This window comes from Panthera onca, chromosome A2 (assembly GCF_046562875.1).
Source record: "Panthera onca isolate mPanOnc1 chromosome A2, mPanOnc1 haplotype 2, whole genome shotgun sequence".
Taxonomy (NCBI): Eukaryota; Metazoa; Chordata; class Mammalia; order Carnivora; family Felidae; genus Panthera; species Panthera onca.
The window spans coordinates 138,402,280-138,428,950 of record NC_138340.1 but is presented as its reverse complement, the minus strand read 5'-3'; the positions used below and the strand labels follow the sequence as shown (position 1 = coordinate 138,428,950).

The 26,671-nt window shown below is 37.8% G+C and overlaps 2 protein-coding genes across 7 annotated transcripts in view; both read right to left on the bottom strand.

The window, feature by feature from the left end:
• The window catches only part of CPED1 (cadherin like and PC-esterase domain containing 1), a 268,681-nt gene extending 261,853 nt beyond the window's left edge, over positions 1–6,828 (bottom strand). For 2 of the 5 annotated variants that reach the window (XM_060632977.3, XM_060632978.3), the window contains exon 1: positions 5,572–6,824. In XM_060632977.3, coding sequence (XP_060488960.3) covers positions 5,572–5,820 — 249 coding nt within the window. In that variant the 5' untranslated portion in view covers positions 5,821–6,824. Of the gene's footprint in view, positions 1–5,571 lie in introns of all 5 variants that reach the window. The other 3 variants (XM_060632979.3, XM_060632976.3, XM_060632980.3) reach the window with 3 other exon arrangements.
• A 4,411-nt stretch (positions 6,829–11,239) lies between these two features.
• ING3 (inhibitor of growth family member 3) overlaps positions 11,240–26,671 on the bottom strand; it is a 31,327-nt gene continuing 15,895 nt past the window's right edge. Inside the window, exons 5-12 of one of the 2 annotated variants that reach the window (XM_060632974.3) lie at positions 26,480–26,576; positions 24,725–24,796; positions 23,698–23,817; positions 23,263–23,420; positions 22,491–22,684; positions 20,527–20,722; positions 17,978–18,016; positions 11,240–16,442 (exon numbers count right to left, since the gene is read on the bottom strand). In XM_060632974.3, coding sequence (XP_060488957.1) covers positions 16,326–16,442; positions 17,978–18,016; positions 20,527–20,722; positions 22,491–22,684; positions 23,263–23,420; positions 23,698–23,817; positions 24,725–24,796; positions 26,480–26,576 — 993 coding nt within the window. In that variant the 3' untranslated portion in view covers positions 11,240–16,325. The remainder of the gene's footprint in view (positions 16,443–17,977; positions 18,017–20,526; positions 20,723–22,490; positions 22,685–23,262; positions 23,421–23,697; positions 23,818–24,724; positions 24,797–26,479; positions 26,577–26,671) is intronic. The other variant, XM_060632975.3, reaches the window with a different exon arrangement.

Below are 26,671 nucleotides of genomic sequence, written 5' to 3'. Positions count from 1 at the left end.
CCTATAAGTTATCTTTACAGATTGAAAATTAACAGTACATAAAGTTGATATAATCACCAAGGGAAGGTACAAAACAAGACAACTGAAAGCTCAAATACACTAACTTTGGCATCAGAGGAAATGGATCCTGAAAAGAGACCACCAGTTATCCACAGAGGTCAGAGAATAATCCCACTGTGACATGGAATTCAAAAGGGAAGTTTCAAGATAGAGTTGTTGGCCAATAGTGTAAAATGCTTCAGAGAAGAAGGATGTAGACTGGAAATAAATCATTTCATCTGGTAGTCAAGGGGTCAGTGAAGACAAATTTCAGGAATGGGTGGGGTGGCCAGGAAGTGAATCCAGGGAGAACCAGCCATAGTTTCTCTGAGGGAAAGGAGAGAAGGAGCACACTGGGTTCAGTGGATTGCCAGGAACAAAGGCGGCTTATTGTTGTCAGTTATGAGTATGTTTACTGGCAGAAGGCATGGTCCACTGGAAAGGTTTGAAATGGCAATATTGTAACTAACAAAGAATAACTCTGGAATCCCTCTGGAAAAGGTTGAGAGGAGGTGTTCAACACAAGAAGAAAATAAGATTTGGCAAAGAAGAGGCACTGGGAAACAGCCTTGCAGCTGGATCTCCTTACATTCATTTCTACCCCCTCCAGTCCATTCTGCAATATATGTTCTGGAGCATTCTCTACAACATAAATCTATTTATGCCACTTTTTGCTTACCACTCTTCAGGGGTCCCCTGTTGCCTTCACGATAAAATCCAGACTCCTTATCATGACCACATTCCCACATCTAGACCCTGCTGAATTTTCTACCTTATTTATTTGCCTTTCTGCTCTGCTCCCCTATCACAGTGCACACACACACACACACACACACACACACACACACACACCCCACATAGTGAATACATTGAATCCTCCAAATCTACCACACCATTGAATTTCTTCTTTGCATATCTGGCATTATCTGCTTATAATACATTTCTCTTTCTCCACCCTTTCTAGCTCCTTCTCATCTTTCAAAATGTTCTAGTAAAGTTATGGATTCCCTAGCATTTATTTAGTTACTTGTCTGTCTCACAGTGCCCTTTATTTCTGTGTCACCAGCGACTAGTACAGAGTCTGGCACCAATAAACTGCTCGATAAATAGTCACTGTAGGAATGAAGAAAATGAAAGAATGAATGAACGAAATGGATTAGGATGACAAAGGGTAAAGATGAAGCGAGAATTTTTTTTCAGTTGGAGAAGAGAGTTCTTAGTGAGATAATTACAAACATTTCACTTAAAGAGAGCGATGCCATTTCCCAAGAGTAAGAGCACATTTGAGCGTCTTCTGTGACTTTTAGAAGGCAAAATTAGCATAACCATTGTATCAGCTGCCAGATCACCATGCCTCACATACCCCTCCAGCGACATTACTCCTGCCATGTTGTTGTGGTAAGTGATGGACACTGTTTTTATCACCTTGGTCACCACAGACCTGGGAGTGTTCCCATGCACAATACTGCTTGAAAAGGAGGAGTGGGGAGCAGTACTGCCCCCACTGAGGCCCCAGCTTCCCCAGTGGCCACCCCGAGAGTCCAAGTAACACTATGTCGTAGCAGCTTGCAACAACTCTAACCGGTGAAAGATAGAAGAAGGGAAAAGCCAGGAGGTAAACGGCTTGCCCCTCCTGACCTTCCCCACAATACCTGTTCTGAGATGCAGGGTTTCCTCCAGACTCTCTGATTATGTCTCCCATAAACGCACCCATTTGTTTCTCTCCCTATTCCTTCCCCTACCTACTCTTGCGTCCCTGGGATCGCAACATCCAATAAAGTGTTAGCTTGCAAGTGTTTGTCTTAGGTTCTGTTTATAGAAAACCTGGGCTAAACAATCCATTTTTAGAAATTTTCCAATGTTAAAAATAATGTATTATTAGAGACACAAATAAATTACACAAAGTATATTTGTATGAAAACATTCAATTATTTGCATTGGATTATGGTTGGATCCTGGGAAGAGTAGTTGTAGAGAGCAGTCACTGAAGGAGAATGGAGAATCCAAAAGAAATGGAGAATGACTCGTCAAGCAACAAAGAACTAGAAATTCTCCATCTGGAACACCAACAGGAGATAATCAGTAACACATGGCTACGGTGAGTATAAACATATTCTCCAAATAGTAAAGTTTCCATTAAAGGAGCACACACTAATGATCTATACTGAGCATATTTTTTTTTTCATTGTGTCTGCTTATAATTTAATGTGTTTCTTATGTTGTGAAATATTAAAGGGTTAGATTCCAAAAAAATAAATAAATCTACTGAGTGATCTACTTCAGTGAAGACAAATGAAGTTGTCTTTGGTTTAGACATTAAATTGAAACAGTTTTAAAACATAGCAGATTATCAGCCCAAATTCAAACTAATGTTGGGAGGAAACCCAGAAGAAATGATAGAAGTACAGCTGCTTAGCAAGGTCCTTTTGGAAAGTTCAGATGGAAAAAAAGAATTAAAATTTGGCCAGAAGAGGGAGAGTACTCCCTCACTACGGAAAGTTGGCATATACTAGACTATGATCTCAATCTGTATTGAAAACAGTTTTAGACAGTGAACCAGGTCCCAGTTGTAAAGGTGTAAAGGGCACAGTCTGTCACCCATCTTTAAATATTTGCTACCGCAGAACCCTCTATGACTTGGCTGACAGGTACAAAAGGTCTTCTCTTAGAAAGAACTGCAACCAAAAGACTGGGAAATAGTTACTGCTTATTCGATTCGAGAAACTATGAAAACTGTGATTCGAGAAATACACTGTGAGTGTGTTTTAGTTTCTGAATGTTTATCCCGTATAGACACTACAGCATTCACAGTAGCTTTTTCAAATGCCCTTGCATGGATCCTTTCATTATGATTTTGTTTTCCTTTTTCAGATTTATAATTCCAAACCCAACTTACACTTCCTGGAAGGGCAAATAAAGTTTAAATGCATTGCTTTTTAAGCACTTTGTCTATTTGCTTCTTAATATTTCTTTAGGTTTGAATATCTGAAGGACCATGATTTTTCCCAGACTGTTGTGCATATGCATATGCATGATAGCTTGTGTGCAATGCCTGCCTTTGGTGGTCATCTTCAAAATCCAAATACTTCCTGGAACCCATGAACCTTAGATCACAATCAGCTATTTTAAGTAACTTTTAAAATCTCTTTAAAATGGATGGATACCAGTAAGGGAAAGCCCTAGAAAAGTGAACATTTTGGCTTGTAAATAAAAGTAATAACAAAACCCCAAATTTCTAGATAGAAACAATGCTTCTTCTATAAAATGCCCAAAAGCTGTGTTTTAGGTCTTGAGGAAAATCTGTGTAAGCATGCCATCAGTTTTTTAATGAACTTCATAAGGTAGCTCTTTTTGAGAAAGATCTATATATTGATCCCAAAGACATTTGTTTCTTCACTTTATCTTCAAGAATGTTTAATCTTCAAAACTGGATTATTATTTGATTCTTGTTTTGGAACACGTATCACAAGAAGAACTAAGTTATATCTGGTTTTAACTAACTTCCACATGATTCTTCTAGTTTCCTTTCTATCTCTAATAAAAACTGGCTCTAAACCAAAGGCTGACACAAGTTAAAAATAGAGATACATGGCAAATGTTTGGAAATTCAGTTATCATATCCACCAGGCTTCTGAACTATAATTGTGAATTAAGAATCCTGCTTATGGTTAAAATATTTAAGACTGTGAACCATTTGTGGAAAAAATCATGTGATTGGCATTTTTGTGTATGTCAAGAAAATTCTAGAGTGAATGCTTTACACAACCAGCCAATAAGTTTCAGATGGTTTGTAAGTAGCAGGAGAACCAAAGCTGAAACGGAATTCTCTGTGCCAGTCTACAAATAACAGTTAACATATGCCTAAGTTACAGGCAAAGGCAGGAGTCACGTAAAGTCAAGCAGGGAGTAAGAAGGGCTGTGAGTTAATGAATGAAAACCTTTTATCCACAATTCTTAGCAAAACTTGTACGTACTTAAAGAGCAAAACCATCTCAATTATTTTTAAAGAAACTATATGTGTTAACATTGGAAAAAAACCCAAGAAGTGACTTTCCAAGTCACAGGTTACACCCATTAGAAATTCAATGTATTCAAAAAATGCAAAAAAAAAAAAAAAAAAAAAAAAATGAAGAAAACATACACATTCTTCCCTGACTTCAGAACCTTTAATAATTGATTCACACTTGCCAGTTGAAGTTCCATCCAGAAGTGTTTCTAGTGATACTATATTTCTCGGTCAAGATGTTTCTTGATTGATAAGCTAAGTCACTCACTTAAGGGTTAAAATTTTTTTTGTTGTAATCTAATATTATTTTGTATTTCATTGAGTTCTTACAGTTGTTTTTTCATGAATTAGTATTAGAGCTTTGAACTCACTTCGATTTAAGCACCAGTCCTGTGGCAGGAACCAGGTGGAGATACGATGTCACATGCTAGCCCTGTGGCCTGCCTAAACATCTTTGAATGTCAGTCATCGTAACTGAGAAATGATGACCGTCACAACTCCCTTACCTGCCTCACAGGGTTTGAAGAGTCTGAGAAGAAATACATAAGGGAGTTTTTGAAACAAGATGGCAGCACTGCTGGAGTTATTAGCAATAATGGCAGGAGCAGCGTATATTCAACAGGAAATTCTCCTCCCAACGATAACCACAGTCATAGGCTCTACCTAAATCTACTGCAGGTATAAGAAAGCACTTAAAGATTCCTAAATTATCTTGCTATACCTCTTGCTGTAGCACAGGAATCAGTAGCTTTGCCACTATGGATTTTTGCGTGTGTTTTTTTTCTATTTTTTCTTTTTTAGGTTGGATTATATTAAAAGTCATCATTTCACTGACAGGCATAAACAGAGTGGAATATTAAAATAGAAATCCCGTGGGGTTTTGTGTGTGTGTTTTGTGTTCATTCCAACGCTTAACAAAATTCGTAAAGTTAATTAAAATAGTGTAAGTGTAGAATAATCAATATTTCCCAAATTCTGTAAACAATAAAATTCAGGGCATCAGTTCTTTTGAGGAAAGGTATTATACTATTCTTTTAAATGGTTCAGAAATAAATATGTTGCTTTAGAAATGCATTCACCAAGGAAAAATCGATTCAATCAATTATAAAATGGAATTCTGGAATATCTTTGAGTCTGGAATGGTCTGGTCACTCATACTGACTACCTTGAGGAAACACTCAATGTTGACCAAATGTTATGAATCTGTATGTCTCTGAACTGTAAATCTTCAGATCTCTTAGAATCCTAATATTTTAGAAAGAATTTACACCACGCCAACATCCTCCAAATTGTCTTTTTCATTCAGCTGAAATGAAGTACAATTCTAGGAGACAAAATAATGGCCAGGACTTTCTGGAAGTAAACAGAAGTTGAAGCTAACTGTCATAAGGTCACTCTCTGGGCGGCTATACTCTGGATCCCTTTCAGACCTCTTGGAAGTTAATTTTAGTTTTACGCAAAGGACAGAGAGAGGCAGACTGCTATCTTTGCAGAAAATGTCAAGGTTAAGCTTATGACCACCTTACCTTTCTGATTTCCTGCGCGTTACTGGGGAGAAGGAAGCACTGTTTGTCCAGGGACAGTCCTTTCTCACATCTGCTTGCTTGGGTTTTGGTGGATGCGTTTGGGGCAGCCCCAGGGTCAGCGGCTGTGAGCTTCCTCGTCCCTCGGAGTGTCAGGGTCTGGTAGAAGAGACAGATTGCCACCACCAAGCCCACCAAGAAGGGCCGGGGGCAAAATCGCCGACGACAAGGGAACACTGGACGACAGACCATGACCAGCTCAGCTTCACTTGGCCCCCGTCCACGTTGCCGGAAAAGTCATAGCAGCTCTTTTTGGTCAGCATGAAAAAATACAAATCAGTCTTTAAATCAAGCTTGCTCCATCCCCGCTTAAGAACTTTCCGAAGGATCATGCCAAAGAATCATAGGTCCCCAAAGTCTGAGGCGGTTAATAAGATCCCTTCCATGGGTGACAGTGAAAAGTGGCTGGCCTGGGTTAAAAAAAGACATCAAAATAATAATAGTGGTAACTAATAACCTGAGCGTATCCTCAGGCTGCCAAACTTTTGCTTCCGGTGATGCCTTATTTTCACAACATCCTTAAACTCGCAGCAAAGACTTTACAGGAAAAGAGAAAACAATACCAAAGTAAATCTGGAGTCTGGAAACAGCGCTGAAGAGCTCAATAGGTTAAAACCAAAAGTGCCTGTTGCACCGCGGGATGCAGGCCAGCTTGCCCGAGCAGTTCCTCATTCTCCTCCGCTTTTAGAGCAGTCCTGCTTCCAGCCTTTCATGGTTCTTCACTGCTTCCCTTCATTCCGTTTTAAATTGCCACTTTCCTGTAAGCATTCACGGCTTTTCACATAAAAAGGGAATGCACGGTTTGAATGGACATGGTTACTGCTAGGGTTTTGCTTGTATTTGTTTCATTCCGCTTCAAGTTCAAAGTTCTGTGTACTTACTCAGTTTTCATCCTTTCAGCCACAAAAAAAAAAAAAAAAAAAAAAAAGTTTCCACGCTCCCCTAATGGATTGCTAATCAAAACCACTCGGAAGGAAACACCCAGTCGTGTGACTCCAATTCATCTCCCACACGCGGACGCACGCCCGCAGGCACAGCGCCCCCCGCACGCGCGCGGCGCTTCGGGCGGGGAGCGGGGCCCCGGGGCCCGCGGCCGCACAGTACGGCGGGGCGGGGCGGGGCTACGGCCGGCGGCGCGGGGTCCCGGGGCCGCCGTGGCGCGCCGTCAGCCCCGCGGCGGAGACAGTGGGCTTCCCCCCGTTGGGGACGCGCGTCTCCCGCTGCCCTGGAAATGTGGCTGCCTACCCGCAGCCTGCAGAATTTTAAATGCTCATTTGGTGTTTGACCCCCTGTGTCATCTCTTTTCCTTAATACAGAATTGGAAAAACAAATAGCCCTTCGTCGACTGACGACCAAGGTCGAGGGTGAGGCGAAAAGCGACCTCCGTGCATGAAGTTAGGATCTTCACTCGAGGGAATGGTGGTCACTCTTATGGGGGCTAGGAAGGTCCAGAGTACCATCTGGACCTCAGAACTGGAAAGCCTGTGAATGCACCAGAAAAACTTGGAAGTCATCTTTCTGCTTTGGTACCTAACTCCTATCACTTATTATTGCTCCTTTCCTGGACTAATGACTAAGTCTTTCAAAGGCTAATTGCCTGATAATTTCGCCCCTATAATAAGTGGATAGTAGCAGGTAATTTTGCCCTGCGGAAAGAGATACACAGCAGGCTTTGTCCAAATTCAATTCAATATAATACTATACACACCGCCACAAGGACGCTCCTAGTAGGGCAGTTCTGCAAACACCAACTACTTTTGCTGAGTCAGCTGAAGGGAAGCCAAGGAGAAACGCAATCTGTCCAGTGCTCGTTGCTCAGCCCTTCCAGCTCTAGCCCTGGATACTCAGGGCTAGCTCAAGTCATTCTTCAAAGGCTCTGAACCTAAGTAGGTTTTGTAACTTGTTTCTAACCCAAACTCTTTCTTAAGGGCTGAGGTTCTTCTGTGAGGCCACACTTTTGAAATGATCCCTTCTGTCAAGCTCCAGTCACTTATATTTTGTGAGGCGGAGCGCCCCCTAGGGGTGCCCTGCTATTATAGACCCAGAGAAAGGGGCATCCATGGTTCCTCGCTGAGAAGAAACTGCTTTAAAACCTTTATGAAACAGATTAAAGCGTTATAGAATTCAGTATTCACACTAAGCTAGATTTAACCCAATGATTTAGAGTTCTTTTTTTTTTTTTTTTTTTTTTTTAATTTTTTTTTTTCAACGTTTTTTATTTATTTTTGGGACAGAGAGAGACAGAGCATGAACGGGGGAGGGGCAGAGAGAGAGGGAGACACAGAATCGGAAACAGGCTCCAGGCTCCGAGCCATCAGCCCAGAGCCTGACGCGGGGCTCGAACTCACAGACCGCGAGATCGTGACCTGGTTGAAGTCGGACGCTTAACCGACTGCGCCACCCAGGCGCCCCTAGAGTTCTTAATCCCATGACAAATGAAGAAGTAGAGAAACATGAAGTGGCACTTGACTTTTAGAAGCCAAAAGTATTTTAAGAGAAACGGCTAAACAATCATGTTGGAAGGTATAGTTTTAGTGGATTCAATGTGATTTGAGAGATACTAGGAATTATGAGATCTTTACATTGCAAGTGTTCCTGTGCTGATGAGATCAAATGAGATAAAGTTCTTTACTAGGAGAAAAGGAAGGGGATATACATTTCTATCAAGACAAAAAGTCGGAAAAACTGAGTTTGAGGAATCTGGAGGGTCATTTTTATGCATCATTAAATTGTTGAGTACAAGAGAAAGCATAAATCGAGATGCTAAAATCATAGTGCCTTTGGGCTGGGAAAAGTGAAAGACAACAGCACAGATCATTTTATAGCTAGACTTTAAATAACAAGAATCAGAAAGAAAGTGGAAAATTAATGTTCTGGAAGTGATACCGTAGGTGGCTTGAAAGACCCCAGTTCCCTGTTTGAACCACTGAGTCTGAGAAGCAGGAGAAGATGGCAAAAAAAAAAAAAAAAAAAAAAAAAAGTCCATCTGCAGAAGTGAGAAAAAGGATAGGGTGGAAAGGTGGAAGGACAAGGTGGAAAAGAAGGTACAGCAGGAGTAACCACCAAACAGACTGAGGGGGTCCATAGACGACATCGGATATTAGAGTTAACCCAGTCTGGATAGTATCATGCTGCTGCCTCTTAACTGTCTTTAAACAAGTGATTTGTGAAATGGGAGTACTAATGCCTCTTTTGAAGAGTATGACAGATGACACAATGTATGGAAAGCACCGAAGCATTCTGTGTACCCATGTTGAAAGAACGCAGGCTGAATGCATGTCTGTTATGTTTTGGATGCTGAGGCCGAGCTCAGTCTGGAGTGGAGTCAGGCATGCGAACAGATAAATTATCAAATAATGGACCCCTTGGAACACAGCAGCCCCAAAAGCAAATATGAGCACTTAGTATGTTCTTTTTCCTTTATTCTGTGAGATGGAGGCTGGTGGCAGATGCTGGTTTGGGAGAATGAGATCAAGAGTGGGCTGGGCGTGAGCAGTAGGTGGAGACAACAAGCAGCGGGTATTCATGCCCCAGTTTTGATGGAAGGCTAAGTAGGAGCCTGTGTTGGAGTCTGAAGGCGTCAGAACAGGAACAATGAAGACAGAGTAAGCTGCTTCGGTGAGCAGAGTAGGCGGGTGACACGCTGCCTGACTGCGTGCCTGTGGGTTCTGGCAGTGTTTCAGACTGAATGCTTTTGTGCATATAATTTCATAAAGTATCCCTTCCACCAAATTATTTCAGTCTTCAAGGGCCTGTATCTAAGCAGCATCAACCTGGGACAAGGGGGCAACAGTCCTTTTAGAATTCTAGAATTTCAAGGGTGGGCAGAACAGAACAATCTTCTGCCTCACACCTCTCTAACACAAAATATACTCCTCCGTCATACATACGTTTCGTTTTGGGTTTTTGGTAATGAGTAGGGGGTGAAGGGAGGTGGTGAATTTATTAACCGTTTGAAGAAGGTATTTTAAAAATTATTTTATTGTTCAAACTAGACTCAAGTTCTAGATGAATCAACAGTCCAGACAGACCAAATCCTCCAAACTAAAAGCTTTATTTACATTTTATTTTATTTTTTTAAGTTTATTTATTTTGAGAGAGAGAGGGCAAGTGGGGCAGGAGCAGAGAGAGAGAGAGAGAGAGAGAGAGAGAGAGACAATCCCAAGCAGGCTCCGTGCTGTCAGCACAGAGCCTGATACAGGGCTTGATCTCCTGAACTATGAAATCATGACCTGAGCCAGTCAAATCAGACGCTTAACCGACTGACCCACCCAGGCACCCCAACGCTTTTCATTTTAAATTGTCCACTAGACCAGCATTTCTGAGCATGCAAATCACCTAGAGATTCCATATAATAACGCTTGGTGCTGCCTTTTTATTTTTATTTTTTATTTTTTTTCCCAATATATGAAATTTATTGTCAAATTGGTTTCCTTACAACACCCAGTGCTCATCCCAAAAGGTGCCCTCCTCAATACCCATCCCCCACCCTCCTCTCCCTCCCACCCCCCATCAACCCTCAGTTTGTTCTCAGTTTTGGTGCTGCCTTTTTAAAATGGGACATACGTTCTCCAACTCTCCATAGTTCTCAACTAGTTGCTTTACTTCTTTTTCACAACTTTCCTCCTATATAAGCACTTTGGACTTGCTTGCACCAGAACCAAAATTACTTTTGTCATAGTCTGTGCTGTATTTTAGTGATTAGTGTAATTTTATCCTTTTGCAATATAAATTGCTTTGTAACAGAAACTCTTAAATATTCTGTACTGTATTTTAGGGACTAGTATACTTGTATCTTTTTACAGTATGAACTGCTTTGTAACAGAAACTATTTTACTCACCACCATATCCTTGCAGCATCTACTACTGTCTTCTGGCAAGTGATTTAAAAATTCCTATTCGTGGAGGTCTATACATCATTGATTTAAATATTTTCCATATGATTTCCATTTTTCCCATAGGAAATATTTCACGTCTTGGTAACATGCAGCCCAGCAGGGGAAATTTTGCTCCCCAGGAGACATGTGCCAATGTCTAAAGACATTTTTAGTTGTCACAACTTCTGGGCACAAGGGGATGCTACTGACGTCGAGTGTGTGGATGCCAGTGATGCTGCTAAACATCCCACAATGCACAGAGCAGCCCTCTACAACAAAGCAACATAGGGTACAAAATGTCAGTAGTAGCTGAGGTTGGAAAATGGAAGCTTAATCAAATAGTTATAGCATAATTTTTACAGGTGGCTGCCTGATCGTTACTTAAGTCAGAATAGTGTATACCTGAGCAGCTTGTGGCAATGACATTGGGATTTTAACCACTTCCTAAATGTGTAATTATACCACTTCCCCAAATAAATGCAACTTTGCCCATATAATTTCTTTTAAGCCTCTCTAATTTGTTTTGAAGATTTGCATCCTCTAAAAGACCATATATTCATGTATGTAGATATATGTGCACACACACACACACACACACACACACACACACACATATACATATTTATGCACACAGTCTAGAAAAAAGAAAAAAGAACGAACGCATGATAGGAAGGGAGGGAGGGGGAGAGGGAGGAAGGAAGAGAGGATCATTTCAATCAGTGAGTACACAGGTAGACTGGCAAACATTTAATCCAATGAATTACACTATTTGTTTTACTTTCTTTAGGGCACAAATTTACACCGTGGCATGCAGCCAGTATTCCTAAGTTTTTATCTATCATTCTATAAAACAACAATTTTAGCTTTTGTTTTTTGTAACATAGTATCAAATTATGTTCTTTAACTCAGTTAGAAATCTCATCTGTATTCTCTGTAAACCTGCAATATATTACCTGGAAACCATAATACATTCAAAAAATTGTCTCAAGATAGTGACATAGTGTTTCTTTTTTAAAATGCAATTACAATTTAATCATTCATTCTTATTTTCAGAAAATAAAAGGTATTTTGAAATTTTTAGAGCATCAAACTTACTACCTAAAAAACTGATGTGTGATAGGGGATGGACACGAGGTAGGTTTTATCTTATCACTCCAGTGAAGAATGGCAAGCATTTAGCTACTCTGAGCGGGTAAGGACACATTCTTTGATAGAGCATGGTTCTTGGGTCACATGTATACCACATAAATTCAAAAGATTACTCCTATATGTAAACCATATGATCACTAATATATAAGCTTATTTTTTTGTTTTCAACAGATAACTGGATTCTTTCAAACATTTATAAATGATAAGCACTGGTGAAGTGAAGACATCTTTTGGCACACTTGTGAAACCCATTCAAAAAAATAGTCACTTCTCATACTAAAGATAAATATAAAAGGTGCTGCAAGGATATATGAACATAAATTTTGAAAAGTTCTAATGAGAACTACTGGGGAGGTCAGACTAAAACTTTCTACTAATTAGTCATAATATTGGTAAAATCAGTTACACTAAAACTTTCTATTGACTAGTCATAGCATTAGTTATAATATTAGTAAAATTTGAATGAACTCATATTTATGTTCAGGATTATTCAGAAATATTTCTGGCTGGCCTCTTATATACTACATGTAACCTGAGCAGCTTTGTAAAGTAACTTAGTACCTATTACAACTGTTCTTGTTTTAATGTATTAGCATGAAGGGTCCCTCTACTGGATTAGATTAAACAACGCAAGAAGAATTCAAATATGACCACTGTTGTTCCCTACCACTGATGTTACACTTGTGAATGTTTCAAAGTACTTCACCATTAAAGACTAGCAGTTATAACTTTCCTAAGGAACACTATTCTTATTCATTAACACAGGTAAGTAGAAATGGAGGCCGGGAATAAGCAACACACACATAAGCATAATACATTCCGGACCCTCATTTCCCAAATTGGCTTCTGAGTTCTTAATAAGCGCGGAAAAGTGAAGGATTATAATAGTCTCCTTTGCCAGAAACAAAGAACGTAAAAGGTGGTTCTGGATTTACCAAAAACTGAATTATGTTGCTCTGAAGAATTTATTAAGAAATTATTAAATTTTTTCCAAATAAACATTTTAATATGCCTAATAATTTGTTAAATACTGACTTGTAAAGTATATATACTTACTACTTTAAAATGGAAAGGGCCAAGAAGGGGTATACCTCTTTTTTTATATCAAGCTGAAATCAAAAAAGAAAACAATTCTGAAGTCAGTTCATCTTTAAGTCACTTTAAACTTTATTTCTCTGGAGCAGATTCAAATCATGAATATTAAGATCCTGGGTTGGAAATTACAGTCTTGAGTAACGTAGATTTTATCATCTGAGGAAAACAAAAATCTTCACTAGCAATTCTCATTTGTAGTTTCAAAAACTAGGGGAAAAGATTCTTTAGAATTTTTTTTTTTTTTTAGCAATTTCCAAGTCATAGGCTACTTGTGTCATCCCTACATTAAAATAAGAAAAGTGCTATAATTTCATTAAATTGCTAAAATAAGAATGTATTTAGACAACAACATGTAAATGCCACCACTACCCTCATTAAACAAACAATTCTAGGACATTGTGTAAAATGCTTGTTTCAACTGTTGCTCAGTTTTCTGGCTTTATTCTCTGACCCTCCACCTCCCTTCCCGACGTCCACTCTGCCCGGACTATTTTTAAGTTTCGGGAGTGTAGTGGCCCTTGAACGGTTCCTTTTGCCATGAAAACCTTCGCTTACGTCATCTGTCTTTAGCAATCAGTTCAAATGAAACCTCCTGTGTTTAAGTCCCCCGGTTTCCCACAATGCTTTGTGCGTCCATCGCAGCACCCATCAAAGCGCCGCAGTTGTTCCCTGTTAACACACTCGTCCTTCCCACACCCACACCCGGATACCTTCATCTGTGTGTTCTCAATATCTAAGTGCTCGATGTGTGTAAAATTATAAAAATAAACGTTTTTGAGGCTATTCGTTTCCTCTTAAACCCATCTGCTAAAGATTTCTTTTAAAAATGTGAGTTGAAGGAAAACACTGCAATGTCTACAGAGTATCTCACCTCTCACAACCCACGTGTATTAGACATTTGTTTTTCTAACATTAGTATAATTAATTAGATCAAGAAGCCCATTTCTGAGATCTAAGGACAAAGGGCTCTAACACTGAGCAAACCAAATACGGTTAAAAATCTGAAATATGTGGAATTTGCTTTAAAGTAGAAAAGAGCAAAGAAAAAAAAAAAACATGAACTGCCTTTGAAAGAATGATGGTATATGTATGTTTATCAAACACTCAGCTTCATTTAGGCATTTAATTAAGCCGTTTATTGCTTCAAATGTGTCACCATGAACATTTTAATGTACACTTCATAGCAGTAAGGCCTCAATTTTCACCACCTATAAAATGTGAACCCACATTTGGATTCTTTGTGTCACCAATTATTACATGAGTTTTGTACAACAAAGATTCTGAATGTGTATTTTGTAATAGCAAAAATGCTTATCACACCTCTTGGCCTAAGCGTCTCAAAGTATATTAATAGTTGGCCACATTTTTTTTTTTTTTTTTTTTTTTTTTTTTTGGAGGAGGTAGTTCCACGTTTGGCCCATTTATTCATATACATATATAAAATATCTTAGATACTAACTGGTTCCACCAATTGCTAAATAACCGAACAAAATTTTCATTTGCTTCTTTATAGATGCTTCATAAAATATTCAATGTTTGAGGTTAAGTTTTGTCAAAATGTTTTCTAAATGATTTGGTAACTAGTGGAATTCACACACTGAAAGGGGTTGCAGCAGCTGGAAATGGGGGATGTTCCTGACTCCGACAAGGAACTTTCTCTTAAAATAAGGCTGTACATAAGGCTTTTTCCTTTGACCAATTCCTGGAAAATGAGTAACTTGGAAAAATCATTATATAGAATTAGGAGATTGAACAATACCACAGAGCATCTCCAGGCAACATGCTAATAAGCTAACTGAATGCTACGTTAATATATTATTTCTTAAAGGTTTATAATATCTCCATGAAAATACTGAGTGTTACGAAATCATGATACTTATGATATCGTGAAATCATGAATACCCACAAATGAACCTACTTTGTTTTAGGGGCTTTCCAGCTATAAAATCACTCTGCAACAGCTCAGAGTTGCTCAGAGTTGAGGATTCGTGAAGCTAAAAGAGACCTTTGAAATCCCCCATCTAATCCATACCCTTTGGGTAGCATTGCATAGATTTTATAGACTTCTGAAAAAGTTCTAAGAGGCTCATAAGTGGTTTTGATTAAAGCAGAAATCTAATGGACCCATAAGTTTCAACATAAAAGAAATACGATGTAATAAGTACTTTTAAAGTTTTAAGGATTTTTCTACCAACCAGACTTGATATTATACCTGAAATAAAACCTCCACTATGCAAAATTTATAATTTAAATAGCACCTATAGAATAAAACCTTAGGAGTGCTTTACAGACATCCTGCAGCCAGCATCACCCTGGTTTAATAAGGCCCAGAGTGATTCAAAATTTGAATGAACTGTCATACCAATATGTGGTAGTATGCGAAATAGAACTGAATTTTAAGCTCTAATCCAGGAGGTCTCTTTATTTAAATTGGCCACACTGCCTAAAGTCAAAACATCTATAACCATTATTTCTATTTTATCTACTATAATTAGACTGTTTTCATGTCCCTTAGACTGAAGGAAAAGCCAGAGAGATGTTCTAGAAAAATACATTTGCATTTCAAATTTACATTAAAAATGTCTTTCCCTTATTTTTACGTCCCTAATTCCAAGCATTGTTTAAGAAATCACAGATTACATAGCATTCTGTGTCCTGGGCCTCTGTCCTTTTTAGATTAGGAAAACTGGAAGTTAACTGGAATTAAGAAATTTTCCTTATTGAGTGTGTAAAGTATAAATACAAGTAATTTTTTAAAAACTTTATTTTAACACCTAATACAATTCCAATTTTAAGGATTACTTGCACAAAAAAATAAACACATTTGGTATAAAAATGTATCACTTTAACACCCTTTGCCCTTCAGCCCCTCCCCCGCCCCCCCTCCCCGCCCATGAACTGCACTCTATCTGGATGCAGAAACATATAAAGACTAATGGCACAGATTCGTTTTTACCTACAGGAGTTTCTGTTTATGTACCCAGGTACTCTAGAGGACACCAGCCCACTTTATCACATGAACCATTTCCTTCAGCCTGCTGAATTTAGTTTCACAAAGAAACAAAGCTTATTATAAAGGCGTTTTAAAAACCATTATCTTAAATTCTTTTTAGAAGCACTGACTTTTTTTTTTTTTTTTTTTTTTGCAACCATTATATACAGTGTTACATAACAGCTCTGGAGTACAGTACATGCAGCAGAACATACCTGTTGAATATAAAATGCTTTTCTTAAAATCTTCATCGTTGGAATTCTCTGAAGTCTAAATTATAGAATGCCCATTACTTTGAGAAACTGGTTGAGGAGTACAAATGTCTGCATATGTTGGCCACTGAAAGAATCCAAGGCTAACTGGAATAATATTCGTAGCACACCAGGAGTGCATAAATAATTTACTTACATTATTAAAATACAACCCATAAAATTCAAGTTCAAGATCTTACAGGATTGTCTATGTAAATCCTTGAAGTGGTTGCCTGGAAATGCATTGTTTTTCTTTTCTCTTTTCTTCTGTTTTAAAGTCCCATATAAAACATTTAGTTGAAGTTTTTCCTTGCTCACATGAAATGACCACCTTTATTTGTGCCGACTGCCTCTCCTCTTCATAGCGGCGGTGCACTGCGGACAGTACCACTTTCCTTTTGGAGCTTCTGTCAACCCAACACACCCATAATGGAACCACTCTATAGGGCACTGGAAGGCAAAATTGCAGAGAAATGGTTCAGACCTCTAAAGATTACAGAATACGCTGAAATATGCCCACTAGACTGCGTATTATTAGATTCATGGAAACGGAACTTTTAGATCAAGGAGCCGATTTACAGATCATTGAATCCAACTGGTTAAGTTTCAGAGATGAGGAAATGGAGGCACAGAAAAAGCACGCATCTTTGTTAACTCGGAGGTTCATATAATCCCTTTTCATAATCCCAAGTAACGAACAAAAATTCACTAATTCTCGTTAAACTGGAGGATACCAACTTTCAAGGACAAGAAGTGAGATGGGTCCCAAAAAAGGCAAATATATTTTACGGATTTTATTTAATATTCAGCATTATTCACTGCCTTATAAAGTAGAATAAGCTGGTTGCAATGCAAAACATGAAGGGATACCCTGGATTTCCTCTCTGGGTAGATCTATGCCTAGACATGCAGAGGAGAAGTATTCTACTCTGCAGCACATTAAGCACTTGCACACGGGCACAGGAGATCTGAGCACTCGAAGGGCACGCCTGGGAGTGAGGGATCAGAGAGTACAACGGGGCGGTCATAGAAACGCATCATCTTCACTAAGTGCCCCAAGACTTCACAACGCTGTTCTTGAAATGATCGGGCAATACTGTTCTACAATAATCACAAACAGCCCACAAGTGATTCTACAGAGGGAAGGAGGACAGTCTGTCTCCATCTATGTGAACATGCTGTTGGACCCTATCATGTCAGGAAAGTACAAACTTTAATGCACACCAAGCCAACCCTGTTCAATCTTCAGATTGTGTAAACTGTTGATTAACCTCAGGATTCTGACATTATGCATTAGTACTTCTTTAGAATTCAGGGTTCTGTTACCCCTCTGCAGGAAAAGATAAATGGAGGGGGACTGGAAGTTTGAGACAGTAAGGAGGGAATAAAATTACTAGAAGAAATATTCTCAGCATCCAATAAAAACAGATCTCTAACCAGAATTAAGCTTCCTAAAAAAGAAATAGGAATTCTTTTCTTTCAAACCTGCTTTACTTTTTATACCAGAAGTGGCTCTTATCAGCTGACAGCTGCAGAGTACAACAGGAAGTACTCTACTGACAGGAGGAAAATATCTTCACATCACAGCCTCAACATTTGCACCCCAACCCCTGGCCGCGGGCTTCCCGAAAGAATGCACTGTTTTAAAATTCTAGTTCTTCACCGCAATAGGTGAACTGGATTCTAGTAAACACTGTATTATTTAGCAAAGGGGGTGGAGAGTGTTTCTAATTTTCATACAATATAATACTTTTTTAGAATTATAATCTGCACATGAAACCATAAAACTAGCTTTAAAAAAACTTAAATTGGGAACACATTAAGGGACATTACCTGTTTTGCAGAGAAATATTCTAGCATTAATATGTAATTAACATAACTGCAAACCTGTGTTCTTAAACTCAGTGACACAGTAAATAAGAAAAATAGTCAAGTAATAATAATTTATTTTTTTCATTCCCAAACAGAAAAAATTTAATACTTACATCTTGGTTATCACAGCCCACCATCTCACCATAGGATACCTAGTTCAAATAAAAGTAAATATTTTTTATTATGACTTATGACAAGCGTCTAAATCCAAATTAATGGTTTGTGATACTGTTAGGAAATAGACGGAAATATACCACATACTCAATTGCACTAAAAAATAGGGTATATAACTTTTTTAATAAAGATTTTATACAATTTAGAGCCTTTTACTAAAAGATTTTGGGGGGCAGGGGGACAGAGAGAAATACACAGAAATTACGTGCTCTTGGAAAGTATGAAAGAATCTTGACAGACTATCTTTGTGAGTGCTTTCTTTTATAAAGAGTTTACATTACTTTCTTGGTTACTTAAGGTTTTTACTTTTCCTTGGGTCACTAGGTCATTTATATTTTTGCAGTCAATAGCTGAAACTTCTAAACTTAGTATAAATTTACTATCTGCCCTTTCTCATTTTTCTTTTTGCTGCTCATCACCAGCACTTTATAATTTCCTAATTCTTGAATTAACTTATGTTCTCAATGGACCAAAACATTTTTTCAGACAGGGTTATAACTAGAGGGTATACTATCTGATTCTCTGCACTAGTGAGAGTATCTGTATATGGTTGTATGCACATGAATGACTTCTCTGGGTAACAATTTTGGGGGGGCACCCAGATTTTTCCCTTAGAGCTCTACAGATATATTGCATCAACTTAACTAGTTTCCAGTGTTACAGATAGGCAATCTAGGGTGAATCTGATTTTGTTCTTTTGTAGGTAAGCTACTTTAACTGACAGGATTTTTACACAATTTTCTTTTTTTAATCACTGATATTAAAAAACATTCGGGGTGCCTGGTTGACTCAGTCAGTTAAGAGTCTGACTCTTGATTTTGGCTCAGGTCATGATCTCACGGTTTCGTGAGTTCAAGCCCCACATCAGGCTCTGCACTGACAGTGTGGAGCCTGCTTGGGATTCTGTCTCCCTCTCTCTCTACCCCTCCCCTACTTGTGCTGTCTCTGTCTCTCTCAAAATTAATAAATAAACTTAAAAAAAAAGTTTGTCAGGTGACAGTACAAAAACTAACAGACTAATGGCAAATTCTCAAAAATTAGATTGCCACTCACACCATTAAACACAATAAATTGTACATAGATTAAAGATTTAAATGTGAAGAAACTAAAGTATATCAAGAGCTAGACAAAGCCATTTGCAAATAAGAAAAAATGAAAGACACGTTTATAAGGGGAAAAAAAGCAAAAAGGCCTCCTAAGCATATAACCCATGGCTGACTTCATAAAGACTGAGTCATTACTACATAAAATTGGAATTTCAAAACTAAAAAAATAAATACATAAAAATAAAAAAAATAAACCGCAAAGCATTCTTAATGTACAAGACAAAAATGATAGAAAAATCGGCCAACACCTTTAAGAGTCAATTCATAAAAGAAGAAATAAAAATGGCCAAAAAGGGTCCAATTTTACTACTAACGTAAATTGAAATGATTGTGTGATATAAAACTATCAAATTGGTACATGGTTTTCAAGACAGAATAATATCCAGTGTTGGACAGGGTTAAGGAAACAGGCACGCTCACCAATTTTTGGTAATGAATTCCAAAAGATAATTTGGTAGTCTATAACAAATATATTAACTTTATTTCTAAAAGATTATCTTAGAAATACCTGTATAAAATGGATAACATTTAAAAAATGTCTACCATAACGTTATTTGTAACTTCAAAAGAATTAAAGCCACTAAAAGACGTATAGCTAACTATTGGTTTAAAAAGTTACACACAGCCTAACAGATAACTGTGAGAAGATTAAAAAAATTACTTAAAAACGATGCTCAGTACATATGACTTAGTGAAACAGTGTTACATAAAGAATATACTGTGACTCCAACTGGTCAAATTCACACACATATATACACATACACACAAACATATACATGCACATGCGTATCTGCACATCTGTGTGTACATATGTGTATGAGACTGAATGTTTGTGCCTCTCCCCTAAATTCTTGTGTTGTATCCCTTCCCCTCAACTGTATTTGGAGATAGGGTCTGTGAGGCAATGAAGGTAAAAATGAGGCCATATGCGTGGAATCTTAATCCAGTAGGGCTGGTGCCCTTATAGAAGAGGAAGAGACACCAGCGCTGTCTTCACCATGTGAGGCTACAACACGAAGGTGGCCCTTGGCAAGCGAGGAAAAGAGCCCTCACCAGGAATGGAATCGGTCAGCACTTTGACACTGGCCCAGCCCCCAGCACTGTGAGAAGATAGGGTTCTGCTGTTTAAACCGCCCCATCTGTGGTATTTTGTCACGGCAGCCTGAGCAGACTAAGACAACATGCATGTGGGGTGTATGGCAGTGATAAATCAAAATGTCTAATTACAGGCTGTATCCGGGGGCTGAGATTATGGGTGACTTACACATTCTATTACATTCCTTATACAAGAAAGCAAAAGTGTTTTAACTGGAGGAAAAAAAGAGCACTTAAAAAATTGAAATAGCTCCCTTTCTTCTATTTGATTCAGATTATGCTTTTACCTGATTACAAATGCAGTATCGTGGTTCATTTGGGTCGTAAGTCCAATCAACCTGACTGTTTGAATCGGATTCTGGTACCACTGTTGTCTGTTGAGACATCTCTTGGACGACGGCTGATGAAGAAGAACACGATGACAGAGAGGAGGAGGAGGAGGAGGAGGAGGAGGACTGCTGATTTGAAGACTTGTTGTTGTTTCTGAAAGAACAGTATCAGATCTATTTGCTCAGCATCCAAAAGAAGTTACGTGAGAGTAACTCCTAAGTGAGTGGTATGACATGAAATAACATCAAATGTATAAATTAACATTTAACGCAAAGTTAAACTAACCTGATAAACATATTTGAAAGCATAATTGTTGAGAGCAACAAAGAGCAATTATCTTTCATAACCGTTTTCTTTTTTTATATATTTTTTTTGTTTTCTGGAGAATAAAGATATTAAAAAAACTCAGCATATCTTGGTTTTTAAAATAATTTTTTAATCAGTTACTACGTAGCATTGACTTAAATTATAGGTAATAGTTTTAAGAATTAATATTAGTTATGGCTACCTTAGAGACATTCTTTGTATTTTTTTTTAATTTTTTTTAACGTTTATTTATTTTTGAGACAGAGAGAGATAGAGCATGAACGGGGGAGGGGCAGAGAGAGAGGGAGACACAGAATCTGAAACAGGCTCCAGGCTCTGAGCTGTCAGCACAGAGCCCGACGCAGGGCTCAAACTCACGGACCGTGAGATCATGACCTGAGCCGAAGCCGGTCGCTTAACCAACTGAGCCACCCAGGCGCCCCATTCTTTCTATTTTTAAGCCAAGTGAATACTGTTCATCAAAATCTAAAATACAAATACACATCCCAAAAAGTGTCCTTCTTAATGCCCATCACCTGTCTAACTGCCCCCCCTCCTCCCCTCCAGCAATCTCGTTTGCTCTCACTTTTTGGGATGAGCACTGGGTGGCATATGTAAGAGATGAATCACTGGGTTCCACTCTTGAAGCCAGACTGCACTGTATGTTAACTAACTTGAATTTAAATAAAAAAATATATATACAAATACACAAAAGCATTTGATGAAAATGATCATGACCATCCGTCAATATGTGAATACTTACCTGTGTTAGATAGGAAACAGAGTGTTAAAATTCACAAGCAATTTACTATTATTTATATGCTAAAATTAAATTTTAAAAATAGGGAAATTTATCATCGGCAGTTATAATAAATTTGGGTCACTAAGATGAATTATTTTTTAGGATATCTAGCACTTTTGTGTTGATTCTACATTGATCATTCTTTTAGAGATTTACCCACAGAAGATAGAATACATTTTAAAATAAATTATAATGCAATTACTAGGTAACCTATTCTTCTGGCCTACCATTCAGAACTTCCATGATGGCGGAACACCTACCAAACGCAGACACCTGGGACAGGTGGCGCTGAATGCTGTGAAGTTGTCATATTTAAAATTCAGACAATCTTCCTTAGAGTCTCATACACTCAATCTAGAGATATTTTCATAATTTCAGTTTTGGGGGCATAAGACCAAGAATGAAGGAAGATAATTTACTTTTAATAAAAGTGAATAATTTTATTCAAAAAAATTCCCAGGATAAAATTTGTGTCTTATGCATTAATTTACATTGAAACAATGATAAAATAAGGGATGATAGCTGAAAAAAGTTCCATAAAATGGTTTATCCTAGGGAACGAAAGAAAGTAAACAGAAGTCATTTATACCCAATGTAAGACTTTAGAAAGATTAAAGACACTTAATGTCTTCTAAAGACTTTACTCCTCCAAAGTAGGGCAGTGTGAATGAAAATGTCATGTCTCCCTGCTTCCCTAAAGGTCACCCTGATCCTTTATATGCTACCTGTGTTTAATATACGGAAGCCCAGCTGGGTACCAAGTAGCCTGCATACTTAGTAAAGGCATGGGGCTACTGTAATGATCAAACTTACTTGCTCTTTCTCCCGCTCCGTGAGTCGGCTGCTGATGAACCAGCGTTCTGTGTTAATGTAGTCATGAGTGCTGAAGATGATGAATAGCCAGCTGTTTCTCTGGGCATTGAAAATTCTTTTCCCAGCTGAAAGTCATTATTCTTAAACGCTTCATAACTGGCTTTTAGACTTGATGTTCTTCGTCCCTCTTTCATCTTAAATAGACATTCATGGAGAATATTAATAAACATAAGTATGCAGACTTTCTTTTTCAGTCCTACTAGTTATAATACTATGTTGGTTATCCAGTATTATTTTGTTTAAGCCATTATTTTCATCACTGTAATTTAAGCTACTTTATGTAAAGATTTAAAATCAGTTTTTACACAGTTAGGAGGTGACTATAGAGTGGGCAACTTAATTTGGAATATATTAATTTGGCAATCTAAGTCCTGAGGCTATTGAAGAATCCCCGAAACCAGCAGAGAGAACAGAGTGCTCTCCTAGCAGGTGCTGTGGCTCACTGTCAAGACTATGCACATCATGAGCAATTACTGGGTGAAGGGCTCTGCATGAGATTGCACAAAACTATTTTTCACTTTTCATTATCAATCAGGTAAATTAATGCATATTCATTTCATTAAATATTCATATCAGATACCATAAAACCATGATTTAAAAATGGAACTACACAATGTAAAAAAACTCTTTCTGTTCACATCTAGTTGTTTCTATTCAAGTTTGTCAATGATTCAGACAAAATGTACCCATTTCCAAACCCCTTCCTTTTTACCTGAGCTGTGGCTTGAACGGCTTGAGCTGCGGCCATGGTAATTGCCCCTGCACCAGTTCCTGAAGATAATGAGCCAATGTTATAGGATGCCAGAGGTTGGGAGGAATTCACGTTGTAAGCATTGTTGGAAGAGGCTGTAGAATTGTTATTTCGACACCCTATGTAGAATTAAAGAAGAAATAAGAATGGTTGGAGAGAACATAATGTTAGTGAGCTTAAAATACATTATTTCCCAGTACAGATATAATCGTTAAATTTAACATTTTCACGCCACTATAAAATTTTCATGTTCCATTTTCCCTTTTTCTTCTTTTCCCACATGTGGACTTTAACCAAGTAAAAAATCTGTAAGCTTCGTTAATCCCGAACACTTTAATTTCCCCTTATTTTAACAGAAACAAAAAGCAAAATTCATATTTAAGATAATAAACTTACCTAATGTATTTTCCTTAGATGCATCTGATGTAAGGGTAGATAGAAGAGCTTCAGATTTAAACTTCTTTTCAGGAATATGATCTGTTGTTGTATGGTGAGAAGTCAGATTATATTTCCTTTCTGAATATAAAGAAAGAATCTGTGTGTTTTTAAACTTTAAAGAACTATGGACAAGGCATAATACTTCCATCCAGTTATAAACAAGTACAGCTATGTTCTGAGTTCTTCACAGAATACAGAACAGTCTGTTTTCTTAGAGGACAGGATAAGAAGAACTCTCTGTGTCACCTATTTCATTAAGAGTAGACTTCTCACACAAAAAAAAAAAAAAAAAAAAAAAAAAAAAAAAAAAAAAAAGGAGGAGACCTCTCACACAAATCACAAAAAAACCCCACAAAACTTCAGTAGCAAAGTACTGCAGATAACCCACGATTCACCATGGTTTCACATATAACATGAGAGGAACTTTGTTTTCAAAACTCTACAATTTTTGAACAGTTTTCAGTCAACCCTTCTTTCATTCAAATTGATCTGTCACAAAATGCACTGATACAGTCTTCTAGCAAGCTAACATCCAACCAAGCATTCATTTACTCACTAGCCCACCAATCATTTGAGACCTTCTTATATGCCAAAGTAGGCTAAGCACTGGACAAGCAAGGATGAAAAACAAAACAAAACACCAAAAACAAAGAGCCTACCATCAAGTAGTTATCATTTGCCTTGGGTTTTAACACTCTCTAGAGAGAGTCAGGTGTCTGCATATGGAAGTGTATACTGCTATTAATACCATACATTTGTCCTCCAAGTATTCCAGGAAAAGCAAACTCTCTACTCCCAAATCAAATACACTTTTTTCCCAAATGAAGAAGGTAAGTCCACCAGGAACTATAATGAAAAAGTAGATCTCACAAAAGAAAAGGAAGGGAATTTTTTCCCCCCTCAATTGATGGCATCGAGCCAGTTAAAAAGAATATACAGGTAATATAATGAGTTTTTAATTTTAGCTGCCCTAAACCAAACTTACTTTCCACTGGAGTATGTGAATGAGCATGGTGATTGTTCACTGGCTGTGAGGGAGTATCTAATTCCAAAGATCCTAAAAAAAAGGCACAGAGATACAACTCCATTAAATGTCAACACAAAAATTTACAGGTCAATCAACTAAAGGCACTATGTACCCTTACCCAGCAAAGGACTGGCAAGTTCTATGCATACGCCTGTATCATTTTAGTTAAGCACATTAGAGGATCACCACTTCCAGTTTCACCCTGAGCCAATTTCATCCTCCCTCTAAACAATACATAATCCACTTCTTAATATTCACCTTAAGTACAAAACAGCTCAAGGCATGCTAATGTCTAATTGGGGAATTCAGGACAGTGGGTACCACATAAGTGGATGAATGGATATCATAAGTCCATTACCGATAAGATCTGAAAAACTCAAACTAATTATACTGGATTGAAGAAGACCTTTCAATGGGAGATCCTACAGTATTAGGTGATGGGGCATTAGTACATGAAAGAAAATTCTTTGATCATTAAAATGACACATGATAGTAAAGACTTCCTGAAAGAAGTTAGGCACAGAATCTCTACTGCCAAGCATTAACATGCTTTTAAAGAAATATTCTGGGTTTATCTTGATCCCTTGAGATGAAATTATGGCAGGGCACAGGGTGGAGCGGATTTTAGAACTTGATCTGGTTTAGTTCCATATGTCTGTGTCCTTACAGAGGATGCATAATTAACCTTCCTGCAGTACTGAATAGGCATGAATTACTGTTATTCACAGCTACTGTCAGCATTTCAAAAAAAAATTAGAGCAGTTATATTTTATTTTGTCTCAAAATACTATTCTCAAATAGGATTTCCTTGGAATAAAAGTATCACAAATAAATCAGACGATCATCTAAAGTGATAGATCTACTTTTGAATACAAAAATGCACTACGGATACCAAGATGGATTCATGACTGGTTGTTTCCCTATTCTAGGGAGCATGTGTATGAAAGAGAGAGTGAGAGTGTGTGTGTGTGTGTGTGTGTGTGTGTGTGTGTGTGTGTGTGTGTGTAATATATATACATACGTACATGTATACATACATACATATATAAACACATCACCTAATACCATAAATAAATTTTTCATCAGTGTGTAGAAACAGGTACTTGTTCTTGCTGTTGAAATGAACCAAGAAAAAAAAAAGTAATCAACAGGTAAATTATAGCAGGAGATCAAGTCGAACCTTGCAAAGAAATATTAAAATGACTTCTCATGAATAAGAAAAAGTTTAAGAAGGACTTACTTGAGAAAGAGAGGAAGTGTTTTGGAACTAATTAAAATCTTTCTTACTGAGGGAAAAAACCTTAAGGCAGTTCTTAGGAAGAAAAAAGAAAAACTTTCCTCAACGTTAAAGTGTATCCAATAGGCAGGGCAAAGTCAATACATTTAAAGACAGATGGTTAACCTGTTTCTAGATGGTTCTATTTCTTTAAATCTTTGTTCTTACCACTCAACTTACTAATATATATATGCATATTAAAAAATGGAATGACTTAATATGTGATTTTAATAAAGAGAGAGTGTATGATATCCTGTATCCTCTCTCTCAGCATCCATAACCCAAATGTTCTAACTGCTAGAGTCCACACTTGTCCGACCCAGGTGCCACCATCCACAGAAGCGCGGGATCTGAGAAGTCCCCATGGGATAAGTGTCTCCTTAGTGATTCGCACATGGACTGTCCGACATTGATGGAAAACTGTAAATTTTACTTACGCCTCTCTAATATTTCTGTAATTCCAGCATTATCAGCTTCCAGCTCCATCTTAAACTTAGCCAGTTCCTGATCCAGCTTTCTCAAGTGTCGATCTACCTGTTTCAAAGAAGATCAAAGATAACCACCAAAATTTGGGACACTATTAAAGTGTCAGTTTAATGAGGAAAACTAAACCTTTCTTCTTTTAGTGA